At 61.2% G+C, this 18776-nt stretch overlaps 1 protein-coding gene across 1 annotated transcript; it reads left to right on the forward strand.

The window, feature by feature from the left end:
- Window positions 1–92: 92 nt before the first annotated feature.
- RNF44 (ring finger protein 44) lies at window positions 93–18011 on the forward strand. The gene is made up of 11 exons (XM_014876027.2): window positions 93–245; window positions 11912–12092; window positions 12484–12700; window positions 13192–13359; window positions 13533–13709; window positions 13896–14057; window positions 14136–14260; window positions 14427–14514; window positions 14658–14779; window positions 14864–14963; window positions 15188–18011. Exons 2-11 carry the CDS (start codon window positions 11986–11988, stop codon window positions 15248–15250), a joined length of 1329 nt encoding a protein of 442 aa, XP_014731513.1. The 5' UTR covers window positions 93–245; window positions 11912–11985; the 3' UTR covers window positions 15251–18011.
- Window positions 18012–18776: the final 765 nt, after the last annotated feature.

The raw sequence follows: 18776 nt of genomic DNA on the forward strand, positions 1-18776 counted from the left end.
CGGGCGCGCCCATCGGCACCGCGCGGTGGGGAGGAGCAGAGCGGCGCGGCCGGTTCCATCGGCGCGGTGGGCGCGGGGGCGCCATGAGGCGGGGCTGAGGCCGGAGCGGGAGCGGCACCGGGACTGGCACCGGCACCGGGACGGACACGGAGCCCGGCGGGCCCGGCCGCCGCGCCATGCGAGCGGGCTGAGCGGCGGGCAGCGCCGGGGCACGGCACCGAGCGCCGGGGGCGCGCCTCCCGGAGGTACGGGGCGCGGCGGCGGCCGCAGGCCCGGGCTGTGCGGGGCAGGGCCGGGGCACCAGGGGGAGGCGGCGGGCAGGGCCCAGGGCTGGGGGAAGAGGGAAGGGGGAGGGCAGCCCCGGGGCAGCGGGACGGGGAGGGCGGCGGGCAGGGCCCAGAGCGATAGGGCGGATGCTGGGCCGCGGGGCCCGGTGCGGCGGGCGGAGGAGCGAGCGCGGCCCGGTGCGGCGGGGGTGGCCGGGCCCGGTGCGTGGAGGGGGCGGATGGCCGGCGCGGGCGGGGGTGGCGGCTGCCGGGGCATTGGGGTTCGGGGAAGCGGCCGTAAAGCGCAGCCAGGCCCGGTGCAGCCGCAGGGCGGTGGGAGGAGCCCCCGCTGCTGGGGGAGCCCCGCGGGGACAAGGGGGGCAGCGGGAAGGCAGCCGGAGCGCTGCTGCCCATGCCCGTGGGGGCTGTCCGAGCCTGCCCCGGCCGGAGCCCCTACTTGGGGTCTCCCGCGACCCCGGCCGGGCGGGAGTGAGGGGCTTCTGCTGATGCTGGTGCTGTGTCCTCGTCCCGCTTGGCATATCGCGGTGTCCCGTCCGCCGTTCCCCCGGACCCGATAAACTGTGCCAGCTCGGGGCAAGCCCCGGTGTGGGATAGGAGGCGAGAGGGGAAGTGGTGAAACTCTTCTGAAAGTTGTCCCTGGGGAGGAGGTAGGAAACAAACGAGCCCGAAGTGACGGGGGTGGGGGTAGTGGCAACCGGGGTGGTGGCACTGGCACAAGCCGTGCCACCGGCCCGGCAGGATCTGTGCTGGCAGCGTGGGCTGTGTGTGGGGCCTGTGGCAACCCTGTACCACGGAGGACGTGTGGGACCGCGTTGTGGGCAGCTGGGATGTGCTCCAGGGTTTGCTCTCCCGGGCAGGAGCTGAGCTCTGCGGCTAGGCAGGTGCTGTTCCTCCGTCTGGGGACAACCCCTCTTCCCAGGAGCCCGGCTCTATTTTGTGCTGGTACCTTGTCCACCAGCTCTGCGCAGACCCCGTGCTCCAGCACAACTGGCTGTGTGTGCCTGCAGCTCCAGAGATCATCTCTGCGCTTGCCTTATTGTTGTCCTGTGCCAGTGCCTTGCCCTGTCCCTCTGTCACCTGCGCCGATGTCCCTCTGACGCCCCAGGACCTCGAGGCCCCCCTCGAGGTGGGGTCGTGTGCCCCGGGGAGATGCGCAGAGCAGAGCCCGGCGGGGCAGGTGGGTCCCCGGGGCCAGGCAGGAGCCCCGGGAGGAGGAGCAGCTGTCGGAGGAGAGCCGGCTGCGTCTGATGTCACTGCGGTGCATGGTGGGTAATTATGCACGTTGCAATGAAAATAATAAGGCCGGCTCCATAGTGGTGTCTAAAAATACTGCTAATGCGGAGTGCCTGCTGGGCGCCTTTGTTTGTCACCTTTGGGTGTCTGCTCTGGGGCTGGCCAGGTGGTGTCACACCCCTCAAGCAGTGGGTTAGGTTTAGCAGGTGAACTGTGGGTCCTCCTTCCCCCCCGCATTGGGACACGATGCCAGTGGAGACAGGGCAGGTGTTGGCATGGGAGGTGAGGCAGGAGGCACCTGTGCTTGTTTGGGAGGCTCCAGTGCCACCTCCCTGCACGCAGCCACACAAGGAGTCTCAGTGGGGTGGCAAGGCTTTGTTCCCCTAGCCTTGCTTAGAGCTGGACACTCTCCAAGTGATGGTTTTTTTGTGTCCTAGAAATCTGTCCTGATATCCCCTGGCAAGTAGCTGGTTCGAGTACAGATCAGGATTTGGGCCCTCGTGGTGTGGTCTGTCCACCACTGGCATCATGTGGCCAGGGCAGAACTCACTGGAGCTGGGGCTGCCAGACCTTCCCTCTGCAGCTGCCACCATGGTGTGTCTTGGCACTGACAGGACTCAGACTGTGGCAACTTGCTGCTTTCTGGCTGAGCAGAGGTGGGAGGGAGGAAGAGATATGCACCTGGAACAGAGGGAAATGATATGATAGGTGCTAGGGGGCACCTGGGTGCTGGCCCAGGCCAAAGGCTGCCCAGCACTCTGATGTCCACTCCATAGGCTCTGCCTGGATGCTCTCAGAAGCTCTGGCTACTGCTGTGGTCCCTCCATCTGCTGCCAGGCTCTGGAAGCTCCCGCTGCAGCGGAGGGAGAGGCTTGCAGGGGTGGCGAGAGCCATCTGGAGCCTGCTGGCCTGGCAGGCTGGCAGGGGGAAGGTGTTGTGTGGCAGGGCAGCAGCAGAGGGCTGGGAAGGGCAGGAAACACTGAGCCTGTGTGCCTGGGTCTCAGTGACGAGTCTCTTCCGCTTTGTGTGCAGGGAGGTCAGAGAGGTGGTGGCTGCTCTTGGTTCCCAGCTGGTGCTTGCGGTGGGTTCTGGCTCCAGCTGTCAGCTGTGGGAGCTGAGCCTTGTCCCTCTTCACTGTGGAACAAATAGGGAGATGTCACCCTGCTGGCATGCTGCGCTGCTTTGCCTTTAGGGCCATGGCTGTGTTCCTCACTGGAGGAGGAGCATCACTGCTGCCTCTGTTCTTGCCAGGCACTAACTCCCACCTCTGAAGCCACACGTGGCAGTGGTGCTCCCCTGAGCAGTGAAACTCACTATCCCTACCTGCTGCGCTGTGTGGCTTCCTTTGGTGAGTGAGGAACAAGGAATGGGGTAGGAGACTTTGCAAATCCCATTGATCCACACCGTGGAAGCTACGTCTTTGCTTGTCCAGGACCAGGGCCCTGTGAGGGGAATTGATCAAGCTGTAAAACCCAGAGCCAGCTAATGAAATAGGGACTATAGATTTTTATTTTAAATGGAAGAGAGTTTAGGAGAGATTTAATTATCCTTGGTTTATGGACCTGTTAGGGGAATGAAATAGCAGCTGGCAGGTAAGGGCTGGGCTTCAGCTCACAGCACTTTTCTCCCAGGTTGTCTGCAGAACTGCCCAAGTCCTGCCCAGGGTAGAGTTGGGAATGTTGTAAAGTCACTCGGAGCAGAGTTAGACAGGGTGAAGTCCTGCTTATCCTGCTGGGTGTCCCTGCTTCCTGCCGGCAGTGTGTGTGCTGAAATAGCAGAGGGGCTGGCCCTGGACAAATGGGACACATGTATGAACAGCTCTCCTTGGTCCCTGAGGCTTGGTGTGGGTCAGTCCTTGTGCTAGTGGACATCAGAGAGTTCAGGAGCCCCGTACTCACTGGGCTGTCCCCCTCTAGGTGTCATTTTCCTGGGGCTGTGGACACCGAGCTCTCACTGATGGCCGTGTACCTGCGCAGTGTGTGGAGTTTGTAAAGGAAAGCTGCAGAGCGCTGGGATTTGCTGGGCTCAGCTGTGTGTTGGACACAAGCGATAACGCTGTCACTACAGCCACTCCTCCTGTGTGCATCCACTCCACTGTCACGTGAGGCCGGCCGCGGGGCACGGCTCGGGAGGTGCTGGTGGCAGGCGGCACGGCACTGGTTTTCGGCAGAAAAGCCTGACTTCTGGATGCTTTTGGGGTTTTCACCTCTTTATTGAGGAGTTGGGGCACAGCATTTTCCCACCATCCCTTGGCTCCCTGCTTGGCCCAGTCTGGAGAAACATGGCTTGTCACCTGCTATGTGTGGGTAATTGGTTGGCCAAGGGGTTTGTGCACTCACCATGCAGGCACTGCCAGTAGGATGCCATTCTGATGTATCCAGAGGCTGCTGAAAAATCCAAGGAAGCTGCTGGTGCTGGGGAGCTCTCCCAGAGCCCTCCAACACTGATGCAGGAACTTGGGAGAGCCAAGCCCTGAGCCCTGCGGTCATGGAGCTGCATGAGGATGTTGCGTGGCTCCCTGAGGCAGGTCAGTTCCAGAGGGAAGCAGTGTGGATCTGTGCTGTCAGCTCAAGGGTGTTGGGAGAAGCCAGCCTCCTGACTCTCTGGGCAGCAGAGCTGCACCATGGTGCTTATCCTTTCCTCCACCCTTGCACCTGCAAGTCAGCAGTGTTTCAGGGCAGGAGCTGTTTCCTGGAGGGCATAAGCAGACTATGGGGCCCATGTCCAGTGTGGCACGTCTGGGTTTTCTGGAGTGGGGTGGTTTGAGAGGGTTCCACACTTCGCTGTGTGCATGGCAGAGCGTGAGTTTGAGCAGTGTCCCCAACAAGCAATGCTCGTTGCAGGCCTTGGGAATATTATTTTCCAGCTGCAGGCTGGTCCCTGGAGACCTGCTCTCACTGTCTGCAGAGCTGTAGTTCTGGGTCTTCCTTGGCTACCCTGAAAGCAGGATGAAGGTTTTTAGCTCAACCATGCAGAGCAGAGGACTGGCCTGGAGTGTGTTAGGAGCTGCTTTCTCTCTGGTGAGCCTGTCTTGGTGATCCAGGCCTCTGGCATGTCTTGCTGTCACCCCTGGGAAGGGAGGGCCCATGTTCTGGTCCTTCTTCCCCCAAGCCTGGCAATGCTCAGGCGCGGTCCCCTCCGGCAGGTTGTCTTTTCCCTGCTGTGCTGGTGGGGCTCCCTAGCTGCGTTTGCATTTTGAGCCAAGTGTTTTAGTTGGTTTTCTCTCCATGCCTGTGCTTTGGGAAAGTGGTGAACAATAAAAATCTGCCGTTGAGAGCTGTAGCAGAGGTCAGGCAGCTCCTGTGCCCCAGGCTGCTCTCTTGTCACCGCACAGTTGCGCTTTGTGTGCAGGGGCTGTCAGCTTGAAAGTCATGTTTTTGCTCTTAAAACCAACCTCAGGCACTGGTGTGGGGTTCTCTGAGTGATGTATATTGCAGCAAACCTCCTTTGCACTTAGGGTAGTGGTCATTCCCTGTTTTGGTGTGCATCTTGTAAGCAGCCTCTTGGCAAATTTTTAATCAAGGACAAAGGAGGGTAAATGGTTGCTGAAAATCATGAGTTTCTCTGAACTCCTTTCTGAAAATGATCTTTGCAGGTTGTCGGTGTCCCTGCAGGCTTCTTAAAATGCAAAACAAACCACCCAGCCCAACTTCCTGACTGTCACTAGTGCTTTCAAGAGACACTTCGTTTTGCTGAGTGGAAGCGAAATTGCTCTTCGCCGTCCACCAGCTCCTGGCTCTGCCTGTATCCCTTTGCAGGAGCTGCTCTGCCCGAGCACAGTGGAGAGCAGTGGGGAAAGCGCGTGGAGCCTGGCTCCTCCTGCCCTCTGCTGCTCACTTGGCAGATGCCATTAACACTGTCCCCAGCATGTAGAGAGCAGGCTGGACTCAGAGAATCTTGTGGAGAGGTGACAGATGAGCTGGGCACTCCAGGGATGCTGTGTGGGGAAGGGAAAGAGGGGTGATCCCTCCTCCCTGAGCTGGTTCTGTCCCAGGAGAGATTGGGTCTGTTCTAGGAAAGGGCTGTCTGAAATGAGAACTAAAAGTGAAGGGCATAGGGGTATGGAGTCCTGAAGAGCAGTGTCTTGTAGTAGGAAGGACCAGGGAGGCTATCCAGGCAGCAGGATGGGGATGGACATGGTCGCATTTGCTCTTTTCCTCCCACCCATGTGCAACTGAGCTATGGAAGTGGCTGCTGCAAGATGCCTGGGCAGACAGAGGTGTGTGTAGTTCAGTGTGCTTCTGTGGCCACCCAGGAGAGAGGAGGACACAACCCATTCCTTGATGCTGCTGAGCTACAGAGGTGGCCAAGCTGGACCCTGCAGCCTTCTGGTCATGCTATTCAGGTCATTCTGGTGTTTCTAGGGCAAACGAAGGAAGGTGGAGATCTCTGCAGATTATTTACCCTGTCCTAAGGAAATGAAGGCTTGTTGCAAGCTTACTGTTTATTTGTGAGTGTTCACTCTGCTTTGAACTTGCTGGATGGTGTCAGTTGTGGTAGGTGTCAGGTGTGGATGCTGCCTCTGAGGTCTTGGCTTGCTACAGGCTCTGGCTCTTTGGGAGGAAGGTGCTGCTACTTCTCCCTCTGCAGTGCAGCTCAGCCATGCTATTAGACATCAGAGAATCCACGTGGGAGAGATCGACAGGAAACTGGGCGTTATCAGTTCCGCTGCCTGTGCAGCTACTCGCTCCTCATGTCAGCATCCTCCACGTGTGTGTGGCTGGAGGCGTTTGATGGGAGTGCTGTCAGCCCGGGGGTGGGAGTGGGTGGTGTGTGATCATGGCGGAGGCGTCCTGCCTCCCCTGCCAGTGAACTCGGCTCCACCGGGTGTGTGGAGCAAGGAGGGAGCTCCTTGCTCCCCCATCTCTACGGTGAAGAGCTTCACCCTGCTGATGTTGGGGTGTCCCATGTCCTCTGGTGCTTGTGTTGGACCTTGGATAGGGTAGGGACACTCTTGCTGCTCCTCCTTCCCTGCAGTCTGAGTGATTCTGTGTTCTTGGTGCTGGTTTCTTCATGCTTTTTTTTCTAGGCCCTGGGGAGAAAAGAGAAGGATCTGGGGCCTCTTTCTCTCCCTGGGCTTGTGTGAGAGGCCCAGGAGAATGTGGAGGTGAAGCACTGGCATGCTGAGTGTCGGAGAGAACACAGGGCAAACCAAGCCTCCAGTGGGAGATGTGCTCTCACCGCTGGATCACCCTGGCTAATCCTGTGTCAGACCTGACCTATATATGGGGCAAGGGAGGTGGCATGTCTGTGGCAGCAGATGGTCTCTTAAAGAGCCTGGGCTCAGGGAGACTTTGTCCTGCCGGCCCCTGGCTATCCTGAAGGAAAGGATGGGCCACCTGTTGGGTGTAGAGCAGCTAGGTTCAGCCTGAGCAGCCCCTGCAGGTAGAGAGCTTTCTAAGGCTTTACAGGCTGTCCCACTCACCAGGAGTATCACAGGTCTCTGTGGCTGGACTGGGATCCCTCGTCCTGGCCCAGAAGCACTGACCAGCCTTATTGTAGCATCATTTGGGCCCCTGACATGGCTTTTCAAGCAGAGCTCTGTACTTGGGGCAGTGTGATGTTGGTGTCTGTGTGCATGCCTGTGTCCCTGAGACAGTGAGGGCAGAGCTGTTCCCACACGTTCTGATCCTGCAGCTGGACATGTGGTGCCCCATCCTCACTGGGCACAGCCGTGTGCAGTGTGGCTGTGCCAGGGCAATGACCCAGCCTGGATGGGCAGGGAGAGTGAGCAGCGTGTGAGCTGTGTTCCATCGATGGCTTCTCCTGATGCCGTCCTGAGGACATCGATAGCTGCTGCCCACGGGGGAGCTGGTGATGCTGGAGCGGGTCTGGAGGGAGTGTCTGTACAGATATCCACCATCTGTGGCCTCTGCCTGCTACCGGTGCTCTGCTCAGGATCAGACCGTGTCCTGGCAGCCCTGTGAAGGTGCAGTGCTGCCTCTGCCCACAAACAATGGCAAGGTCAAAGGATAGAGTGCTGTTTTCCTTCTCTTCCCTGTAATCCCCAGGTCCTGAAGCAAAAATGCTGTAGAGGAGCAGACCTGGAGAGTGGTTGTTCAGGTTTGGGCTGATTCAATCCTTTGGCTCTTCCTGCTGGAGTTCTTGCCTGAGTGCGTGGCTCTGACACCATCATTGGTCTGCCCTGCTGTGCTGCCTTCCTGTCCTGTGTGTCCCCTACCATGGGGACAGAAGCAGTTAGCCGTGGTGCTACTGACAGTCATGGCAGAGGGATCTTGCCCCAGAATGCTCTGTGTCCTGGAGGATCTTTGAGCCTTGTGTAGTTCCTCCTGCACGCCTGGATTTGGGGTGAAGAGGTGAGAATCTTGAGAGGGGTCTGAAAGGGACCTGGGCACAGGGCTGGAATAGGGCAAAGCTGAATCTGACTGCTCATCCCAACAATGAGCTACTGAATTGTTAAATCGTCGATCTGAGGTTTTCTTTGAAAGGGGTGATGCTACAAATTAATTAGCTCCCTTTTGGTTGTTAGCACTTTAAAGCCCAGCTGTCAGGGGAGGGCTGGTTTATAGGCATTACATCAGGGCTGCCGGCTGGCTCGCTCGCCTACCTGGGAATTTCTAAGTGTGCGTTGTAACCGGGGGAAATTTGGCTCAGATGCAGCATCTGGCGCTCAGTGAAGCTGCTGCGATGCGCTGCCCTGAGCACGGGGATTTGACTGGTGCCTGAGCGGTGCCGCTGGGGCACAAGGGGAGCCGGTGGCACAGCCTCCTGAGCTCCCGGTGGCTCGGCCTCTTGGTGTGCAGCTCCCGGGCAGCCGGTGGCTCTGCCTCTCGGTGTCCAGCTCTCAGCGTTAGCCACCAGCCGGGTGACTCGCTCAGGTGACCTGCAGGTGTGCAGATGGTCCGTGTAGTTCCTGCTTCTTGCTTAATTAATGTGAAAGAATATGAGGCTTTTCTGAAGCAAAAGGGGCTTTTCTGGTGCATAAAAGTTTGAACTGGCTACAGATGCCCTGGGAGAGCTGTCGGTGCGGGCAAAGGGCTCGATGTGCTGAGCGGGAGGGCAGTAGCTTTTCCGTGCTCCCATCCGAGCGTGGAAGGTGGCGGGGAGCCGAGCCCCTGCTCCCCCACCCCCGGGTTTTTCTGCCCACCGGCACAGAAGCACAGCGACTCCCGGGCACACAGGGCTGCCGTCCCCGCGGCCCACCGAGTCCACAGAGGTGCCAGCCCGGTGAGCAGGGGCCCGGGAGTGATGCGGGGGCACAGCCGCAAGTACGGTGCCACCAGCCTTAAGGCCTGTCCCAGCGGGGCTAGGTGGCACCAGGCCGCTTGAGAAGGGCGGTGAGTGCCCGGTTCCCCCTCCCCGTTGTGGGCCCGGCTCGGTGGTCCCGGGCGGGGGTCGCTGCCCCGCGTGGCGGCCCCGCGCTCCAAGATGGCTGCGGACCGTGACACGCCTGGTCACGTGGGACGCGCGCGCGCCGCGCCGCCCCCCCCCCCCCCCCGGTGCCCCCGGCCGCCCCCCTCTTCCCCCCCCCCCCCCGCCATCGCCAGCCGCGCGCGCCCCCGGTGCCCCCGAGCGCTGTGACTCGGTCCGGTGCGTCCCGCTGGTTCTTAAAGGGACAGGCACCCCGGCCCGCCGCGGCCGCCCCGCGCCGCGGAAAACAAAGAGGCACCGGAAACAGCGGCGGCGGGGAGGGGGCCGGCCCGGCGGGAGGCGGGCGGGAGGGAGGGAGGGGAGGGCCGGCGGCGGGCCGGCGGGGGGGGCAGGCCCGGGCCCGGCGTCGGCGAACAAAGAGCGGCGGGAGGGAGGGGGCGGGGGCGCCGCAGCGGCACCGGAGCGGCGGCCCAGGCCATCGGTGCAGGTACGTGCAGACCGGGGGGGGGCGGGAGCGGGGCGGGGGCGGGGGCCGCCCCCCGGACCCCCGACAGCACCTGCCCCGGGCGGCGGCGGCGGGGTCCGGCGGCCGCCTTTGTTATTGCTTTTGTTTGGCGCCGAGCACATGGCCCCGGAGCGGTCGCTCTTAAAGCCACAGCTCCGCACCGGCACCGGCAGGGCTCCTCGGCGGGGGGCGCGGGCTGGGGTGCGCTCCCAGGTGCCGGTGGCCGCGGTGCCTCCCCGGGGTGCTGCACGGTGGGGCGCTCCGTCGGTGCGGTCCGGGATGTGCCGCTCTCCCCGCCGTGCGTCGCCGTCCCGGACACCCAGGGTCGGGTTCGGGTCGGGTCTGGGGGTGGGGTTTGGGGGTCCGGGTCGCCCTTCCGAAGGGGCTGCCGGTGCGGCGGAGCCAGCGGTGACCCCCCTCTCGCGGTGGAGCTGGCGATGCTCGCGTGGGAACGACGGGGAAAGGGCTACGGGAGAGCTCGTGGTGCCGGGACGAAGCCGGCGGCGGGTGGCAGCGGCGTGGCAGGACCCCCGGGGCGGGCGGCTCCCCCGGCAGCCCCGGAGCCCGGCTCTGCCCGAGCAGATGGCACCGGGCGTGAGCGCTGGCGCGCTGCTAACTTTGTTCTCTGCGGGGCTCGGGAGCCGCCTCCCCCCGCCCCTCCGAGGAGCTGCGGGACCTCGATCCCCTTTGCTTCGGAGCTGCGGTGGCTTCCGCGGGGTCACGGTCACCCCGCTCCGCGTGGCCGCTGGCTTCCAGCCACGGGTGCGGAGGGAGCTGGGTGTGTTCGCTTGGGACAGGAGGGTGGGTACCTTATGGGTGCTGGCTGTGGCAGGACGAGGGCCGGCCAGCACTGTCCCACAAGTCGGGAGTGCCATCCTGCCTCAGGATGCTGTCTCGGGGTTCTAGGAGCGTAGGCAGCTCCCTGCTCTGGAGGTCTCAGGAGCAGGCGAACCCCTGTATGGCTTCAGTGTTCCTCTGCCGACGTGCTGCCCATCCCCAAGCCCATCGCTGTGGTGCCTGGTCTGGAAGGTGCCCGCTGGATCACACAGGGCCTTGGCACCACGTGTGGTCCGAGAGTGATAATGTGGAACTGGGAGCAGTAACACCTCAGAGAGGTTTATTTTGAGTGGGTTGTTGCTGCATTCTGGCCCCCAGCCCACTCAGGGGCATATTGCCGCTGGGCAGAGCTTCGAGGTGGGCAGAATAAACTCCATGTGGAAGGAACCTCCTGTTCAGGCACACCCCTTTCCCTGGGGTTTGGGGGGGTTTTGGGAAGTTCTCAGCCTGTGGCTTTTGCTTTTCTTCCTTTTTCCTACCAAAGCAAAGAGAGAAATTTGCTTTCAGCTTCCACGGTAGTGTGGAGATGAAGGTGAGGTTAAGAAGAGACTTGTGTGCGGTACAGGACTTGCCCCAGTGGTTGTTGATACCCATCACCCAAAAGTGACATTGCAGCTTCTCCCTGCTGGGCTGAGATCTCCCTGCTGAGCAGCATTCCCCAAGCTCCAGGTCCCCGGAGTGTCTTTCCTGTCCCCGATGTGTCTTTGCCATGGGCACTGAGGAGGAGGTGGGGCTGAAGAAGCTGCTTTGAGGGGGACCTCACCAGCCTGCGGTGAGCTGGATTTAGGGGTGTGTGGGCTGCAGTGCCAAGGCCACGGCTGCTGCCATGTGGTGGCCGGGTGCTGTGGAGGCCAAAGGAAGCTGGGCAATGGAAGGGTACGCAGGGAGGATCTTGGATACACATGAAGCCAAGGAAAGCCCTTCTGGGACCTGGGAAAGCAGAGCCTCGGGAAGCCCAGCCCCAAATGCAGATGTTTCCTCTGCGCAGTGCCAGGCTTCATTGGGGCTGAGGGGTCGAGCTGTGTCTTGGGAGGAACACTAGTCAGGCTGGGTGCAGGAGGGGAGATGGAACAGGGCCAGGGCAGTGTTCCCACTGTTCCACTGCCTTGGGGAGCAGCTGGGGGAGCAGAGCTGCCTGCTTGGCTTCAGCACAGCCCATGCTTGTTCCCTGCTCCATGGGGATGTGTGGCTGCGCCCTGTTTGCAGCAAGGAGTTGAAATGCACAGCCCCGACAGAGAAGGGCCATGAGCTCTGCTGCCACCATCAGCCCCTGCGCCCGTCACTGGGGCAGCAGTGTCACTCCAGAGTAGGATGTGCAGGAGCTCAGCAACAAAGAGCACCCCCCCAGAGCATCATCAAGGACCTGCTGGAAACTCTCTATGCCATGCTCAGGCTCCCTGTTGGCCGGTGAGCAGGCTGGGATGCTGCCACAGCCACAGGGCTCTTCATCACTTTCTTTCCTCTGTGCCAAAAATAAGTACTTCTCTCTCTGTGTCTGTGTTGTGCATGGGTAGTGACTCTGGCCATGAAGTGGAGGGACAGTAACAAGAGGGTTGGGGACAGGCTCTTCCTAGCCCTTCTTAGGGCCATATCCAGCCCCAGGAGATGGGGTAAGAGCTGCAAGAGCTCCAGCTATCAGCATCACCATCCTTGTGAGGATGGAGCAGCAGCCTGAGCGGTGGCGGGACAGTGCCATGACCCGCTGTCCCTCTTGCAGAATTCAAGGTGCTGGTGTCTTGCCCTGCCTGGAGCTTGAGGTCCCGTGTGCCCATCCGCCTCCCGACGTCACCAATGCGACCATGGGAACTGGCAGTGAATAGGCGGCCGCCCTCTGCCCCTTTTGCCCAGCGCCGTTTCTCGGGGGGACCCTGCAGCAGCCCCGACCACCTCCGGCGAAGGTACGGGGTGCGGCTGTGGAGCCCTGTCCCCCGTGGCACATGGGGATGTGGGGCCGGTTCTCTGGTCCTGCTCTGGGGCAAGGCACTGGCTCCCAGTGGGGCTTGGGGGGACATTGACAGGGCAGTACATCCACCTGGCCCAGATGAGGGGTCCCTGGGGAGCAGGGGTCCTTTTTATGCTGCGGACACGGAGAGGGCACTTGCAGGGTGAGCAGAGAAGCTGGTTCTGGAGCTGTCCAGCCTGATGTGGCCTGGGCGCAATGCCCTGAGCATCTCACCTTGGGTACTAGGCTGGCACTGATCCTCCTGTAGCCATCTCCCTGGGGCTGTGGTGCCCCTCTGGCTTGGGGGGTCACTCCTGCTCTGTTTCTCTCCTGCGGTGGCCCCACAGCCCCTCTGCCAGGCGTCAGTGGGGACGACGCGACCGACCTCTGGCAACCCTGCTGGGCCAGGATGAGCCCCAGGTGCACCCTGCCTTCCCCCAGCAGCCGCACATCCCTGTAGATGAGCCCCGCGCCTACGCTCTTCCCAGCACGCCGCCACGAATGCTTCACCCAGCCACTCACCCGCCCCACCAGAACCCATTCATGGTGGATCTGCATGACCAGGTAGGTGCTGTAGCCCCCAACCCCACTCCTAAGTGTGATCCTATGGTGTTCCTTGGGCTGGTGACATGTCCCTGGGTCCCCTCTGGCCACTTGCTGCTGGGATCACCCAGCCCTGAGCCTGCTGGTGCTCTGGTTCTCCGAGATAAATCTTGGGGTCCCTCTGCCTGCTGGGTGTGTCCAGGGTGGTCCCTGCTCCCAGGGGCTGGGGACAGTCCCCTTGTAGGGTTGTTCGTGTAACAACTGTCATGATAATCCATGGTAATGGTGATGTGTGGGAGGCTGTGTCAGCCTGTCTGTGTGGAGCAAAGAAGGGTCTAAAACTCCCTCAAGTTGAGCCGTCACTCAGCCTGTTCCTCTGGCCACACCTGGATGGGCATGCTAGGTTTTTCGTCCCAGTGCTGAGTGCCCAGCATCCTGCTATGACCCTGTCAGTACAGGGACAGCTCAGACAGGGCTGTATCCTGACTGTGTCCTCGGCATCTTGTCCTTAGGTGCACCAGGGACCTGTCCCTCTCTCCTACACGGTTACCACCGTAACGACGCAAGGCTTCCCCATCCACGCTGGCCAGCACATCCCTGGGTGCAGCACCCAGCAGCTCCCAGCATGCTCAGTGATGTTCAGTGGACAGCACTACCCGCTCTGCTGCCTCCCACCCCCGGTGAGTCACAGCGAGAGATGCCTGGGGACAGCCTGGGCCTTGAGTGCCCAGAGGTGTTGTGGGTACCCAAGCCCACTGTAGTGCAAGTTTCTGGGAGCACAGGGTCCTTGGGAAGCCTTGGGGAGGGGGCAGGGGTGTCTGACCCTTGTTCTTCTCTCTGTCTCTCCCCACAGCTGATTCAGGCATGTGCCATGCAACAACTTCCCGTCTCCTACCAGACATTCCCCCCCATCATCTCCAGCGACCATTACATCCTGCATCCACCCCCACCACCAGTGCCCCCCCACCAGCCGCCCCACATGGCCCCCCTGGGGCAGTTCGTACCTCTCCAAGCCCAGCATCCACGTATGGTGAGTTGGTGTGGAGGGTTGGGATGGGGACGTGATGCACCTACCACCTTGGGATCTTGTCCTTCTGCAGCCCCTGTGGGTCTAAGCTGGGGGTGGTGGGCAGGGTGCCCAGGGTGCCTCTGTCTTCATAGTGTCAGGGAGGTGTAATTTGGGGTGCTCCTCCCAGCCTAACTCTTGCCTCCACAGCCTCTGCAGAGGATAGACAATGACGTGGACCTGCGAGGGGAGCAGCACCCCATCGCAGGCTTCACATACCCTCCGTCTCACCACGCTCCCACGCTGTCGCCCTCCATGCCACTGCATTACCTCCCCCATGACCCGCTGCACCAAGAACTGCCATTTGGCGTGGTGAGTCCCCGTCCTGGGGTGGGGCTGGGGACACTGTGAGGCTGGCATGACTCTTGAGTGCCCCGTCTCTCCCTGCAGCCATACCCCCACATGATGCCCCGGCGGCTGAACACCCAGCGGTACCGGCTGCAACAGGCGCTGCCCCCACCGCCACCCCCTCCGCCGCCTCCTCCGTACTATCCGAGCTTCCTGCCCTATTTCCTGTGAGTACTGGTGGGGGTATTGTGGGATGTGTAGGGCAGTGGTGGCATTGTGGATGGAGGCCACAGTGGCACTCTGTTGGCACAGAGGGCTCTGCTCCCTAGGGGGTGCCAGGGTGGACATTGGGGTTTGCTGCCCCATGCTGACTGTCCTGCCCTTTCCCCCCAGTTCTATGCTTCCTGTGTCACCAACGGCCGTGGGGCCCACGATCAGCTTAGACCTGGACGTGGATGATGTGGAGATGGAGAATTATGAGGTGCGTGAGCTTGGCTTCCCTGCAGTGATAGGATGGGAGAGCTGGGGGGGATTTGCTGATTGCTCTGTTGGGAGGGGAGAGCCTGGAGGGGTGCTGTGCCAGAACATGAGGTGAGCTGAGCCAGCCTCTGCATCTCCCTCCAGGCACTGCTGAACTTGGCCGAGCGGCTGGGGGAGGCCAAGCCACGGGGACTCACCAAAGCAGACATCGAGCACCTCCCGTCCTACCGCTTCAACCCTGAGAGCCACCAGTCCGAGCAGACCCTGTGAGTGAGCTTGGGGTGCACGTGGGGGGCCTGGCAGGGGACGGGAGCTGGCAGTGGGGCCGTACTGATGGCTGCTTCCCCCAGGTGCGTCGTGTGCTTCAGTGACTTTGAGGCCCGGCAGCTTCTCCGCGTCCTGCCCTGCAACCACGAGTTCCACGCCAAGTGTGTCGACAAATGGTTAAAGGTACTGCATGTGCCTGCTGTGGGAAGCAGGGTGGCATCTTGGGGTGCTGTGGGTATAGGGCGCTGCCTTTTGGGTGGCCTCAGTGCACTGGGAGCTGGGGTCAAGCACTGTGCAAGGTTGGATAAGCCACTCCTGGGATGTGGTTCTAGCCTTGCCAGTGGTGTGTGGTGTGTGCAGTGAAAGCCAGTGGTGCCGCTCACTTGCCCGTATCTGGTTGCCCGCAGGCAAACCGCACGTGCCCGATCTGCCGGGCGGACGCGTCGGAGGTGCAGCGGGAGGCGGACTGAGGCTGGCGGGCGCTGTGCCGCACAATTCGCTAGAGGACAAGGACGCCGGGCTGGGGCGGGGGCCGCTGCCCGCTGCTGGGGCCTGACCCTGCGCTTACCCCCCCTCCCCAAAGCCTCTCCTCGGATGTGGTGAGCATTGAGCAGTCCGGGCTCCCGGCCAGCCCTCCTCCTCCCCGTCGGGGCACGGACTCGGCCGGACGCCTGCCCGCTGCGCTCCCAGGGCCCCGAATCGTGTTGTGCTGGAGGTGGGAGGTGCGTGGCCGTGCCCTCTGCGCTCCAAAGACGCTGTTGTTGCTCCATCACTTTCCAGGTCTTTGTACTCTGCTAGGGAATTAGTGGTTTTTCCCTTTGTCACTATTTTTTTTTTTTTACGATAGTTTTTTTCCCCCATTGTTTCCTTTTCATTTCCGTCACGTTTTTGGTTCTTTGGCCGTTTGCCCTAGGGGCGCGCAGGCAGCTCCTCCCCTCGGAGGGGAGGAGAGAAGAGGGAGCGCTGCGGGTTTGATGCCGGTGGCACCCCAGCCCCGGGGACAGCCGGAGGAGGTGGCTGGCAGAGTGCGGCCAAGCTGGGACACCAGCAACCCCGTGGCGTGGCTGGGGCAGAAAGGCAGGAACGTAGGAATGCCTCTGTCCCCGCTCCTGTGCACAGCCTGGCATGGCCTCCCTCCTGCCTCGGCTGCCCTGGGGAGCCCCAGAGGGCTATGGCTGCTTGGGGTCTTTTGCCAGTGGGAGGATGGTGCTGGCGCAGCCCTGGCCCCTCTCCCTGTTCATTCCCCTGTGCCTGGCCAGCGCAGCTCCCGGGGCCAGGCCACGTGGCATCCCACAAAGCAGCCAAGCTTGAGGAGGGGACACCAACCCCGTCCCTAGGGCTTTGGGCATGTGGTGTCCCCGGTGTGCCGCCCGGCCCCCGGCTCCTGCTCGTTTCTCTGTCCCGACGATGTAAATCAAGGTAGCCCCGTGCCCCGTCCTGCTGGCTGGACGGCGCGGTTTCCCCGGCCGGTGGGCAGCGAGGGGCCGGCTGGGCTGCGGCCCCCAGAGCGGGGAGGGGGGTGTTAGGAATAAAACTCGTGGAGTATTTTCAGTGCTACCCTGGCCTTGGCCCGGCTGGTGCAGGGGAAGCTGTGAGCGGTCCCCTTGCCACCGTATCCCCCCTGCCCTTGCAGGGGTCGGGGGAGAAGCCGCCACGCCGCCGCCCGGCTCCATCAATCCCGCGTGGCCGTTGTTTTGCATGATTAATTAGCGAGGAGGGTGACGGGAGGCGGTGGCAGGGGTGGTGGTGAGAGCACCGCCCTCCCCTCCTGGCGCGTCGCTGACGCCTGGGAGCTTCCGAGCGGACGCCAGCCCTATGTAAATGTTCACAAATATGCATGCATGTCTGACCAGCTTGGAACGTGGTCTTGGCTACGTCTAGCCGGCTGTGGGGTGAGGGGGGTGGGGAGAGGGGTTTTTGTGCTCAGCTGATACTGCCATGCACTGTACTGCACATGTCCGCAACGCCACAGCAGGACCGTGAGACTTTCAGGGCCGTCCCCGCGGGGTCCGCGCCCGCGGCGGCGGCGTGTGCAAGGGACCGGGGTGGGAGGGGGCGGCTCCCCGCGGGGCGGGGGGCAGGCGCGGGGCTGGCCCCCGGCGGTGGCTCGGCCGGCTGCGAGGTGAGGAGCCGCGCCTGGCACATCGGTGGGCACGATGGTGTTCCCCACGCTGAGGGCCAGAGGGCAGTGCCAGCCACCGGTGGGCCGGCCCCGGGCGCTGCCCGGTCGGGCGCGGGGGGCGGCGAGAGGTGGGGGGCTACGGGCCAGCTCCCCCTCGCCGCCCTTTCCCACCTCTCCGGCGGCTGCCCTCCATGCGGAGCGTCGAGGCCAAGGGCCCCGGCCCGGCGCCACCCGCTCCGCCGTGGCACGGGCGCCGGCACCGCTGGGCTCGGTGCCCCTTGGGCAGGACCCCGGCCCCTTCCCCGTCCCTCACTCAGTGACAGATAACCAAAGGAGTCCCCGGCTTCGCGCCCCCGGAGACGCCCCCTCCTCCCCTCCCGCCCTCGCGGTGCCCAGGGAGCCAGGAAAGCCTTACGGTCCTTTGACGGCGACTCGAAAGCTCACAGCTCGTGTGCTGCAGAATTTATTCCAATGAGCAGCTAAAAGTATCATTTAAAAAAAATAACAAAAAGAAAAAATGACAAAAAAAATACTAAAAAACAATTATTTAGGGTGTTTGTGATTGCTGACTGCGCTGTAGATACCACTGTTTACCAATGAATTCCTGTGGTGGGATAGTGGACTGTTTACTGTTCTATTATACCAGTCCCCGGGCCCTCCGGCGGGACCCCCGCGTTCCCCGCGGCTCCCCGGAAGGTGCTAGGACGTGTGTTCTGTGTTAGAAAGTTTTTATATATATATATATATAAATATATATATATAATTTTTTTTGCTCTGTTACTTGCACATTTTACAGTTACCTCATTTTTCCCATGTATGTATTTGAAAAAAGGCTAATATATAGAAAAAAAAGGTTCTTAAAGCTCTAAAAGTGTTTGTTTTTTTCCATTCCATTGGAATCATATTGGTTTTGTAGCATTTAACATAACTAGTATGTTGTATTATATATATGTGTATTATACTGATTGAAATTTTTAACAGATTTGTACTTTTTTTAAAATGAAAGTTGCTAGTTCTGCTTGACCAAGTAGTGCAATCATTATTTTTTTTAATGTTGTGGCTGATTTTGAGAGGGATATTCACTAATAAATGTATGATGTATACCAACACGCTGGGCCCAGCTCTTGTCTCCATGGGGGCTTGAGGGGAAGTGTGGGGGCCAGGGATGAGAAGGAGCTGCAGCAGCTGGAAGAGAGGCTTGGAGGAGAGCCCAGGAGAGCCTGAGGGTGAGAGCAGGGACTGGTTGGATGCTCTCTCTCAGCAGGATCTGGTTTTGAGCAGCACCACACACCCCCCCTCCTTCCCACCTAGAGACTCCTCACAGCTTGCACAGAGATGGGAAAGTCCTCCTGGCTGCTATCCCGGGACAGCAGAGCTCCCTGGGTGGCTCCAGCCACAGCAGTGGGACACCTTCCACCTCTCCTCCATCGCAACCCTCCAGCATTCCCATGCTGGGGCAGGGAAGAGGCCATCCCCTTGTTCCTGCCCGTGGCAGGGGGTAGGAGTGAGATGTGCTTTGAGATTCCTTCCACCCCCAAACCATTCCTGGCTCTAGGTCAGGTCACTGGAGGAACAGGCTCCTACCACTCTGCCTTTGGGCAGCTGATAGCATAGCTCCACAGCCCGGACCAAGCCTCTGGCAGAAACCAGCCTTACACTCACCTCTCACTCCTTTTCCACCTCCCACACCTTTTCACCTCCTCCAAGAGGGCTGACCCAGCCTCATCAGCTCCCTCCCTCCCAGCCTGAGCCCACAGCCGATGCCACAGGAGGTGGCACAGCAGCACCCCCAGCCCTGCCATCCCCAATGCTGAGCCTGCTCTTGTCTCGTGCAACAACTCCGTTGGCACAAAAGCACCAGTGTGAGAGCAGAA

Source organism: Sturnus vulgaris, chromosome 15, assembly GCF_052056855.1.
Source record: "Sturnus vulgaris isolate bStuVul1 chromosome 15, bStuVul1.hap1, whole genome shotgun sequence".
In the NCBI taxonomy this organism is placed as follows: Eukaryota; Metazoa; Chordata; class Aves; order Passeriformes; family Sturnidae; genus Sturnus; species Sturnus vulgaris.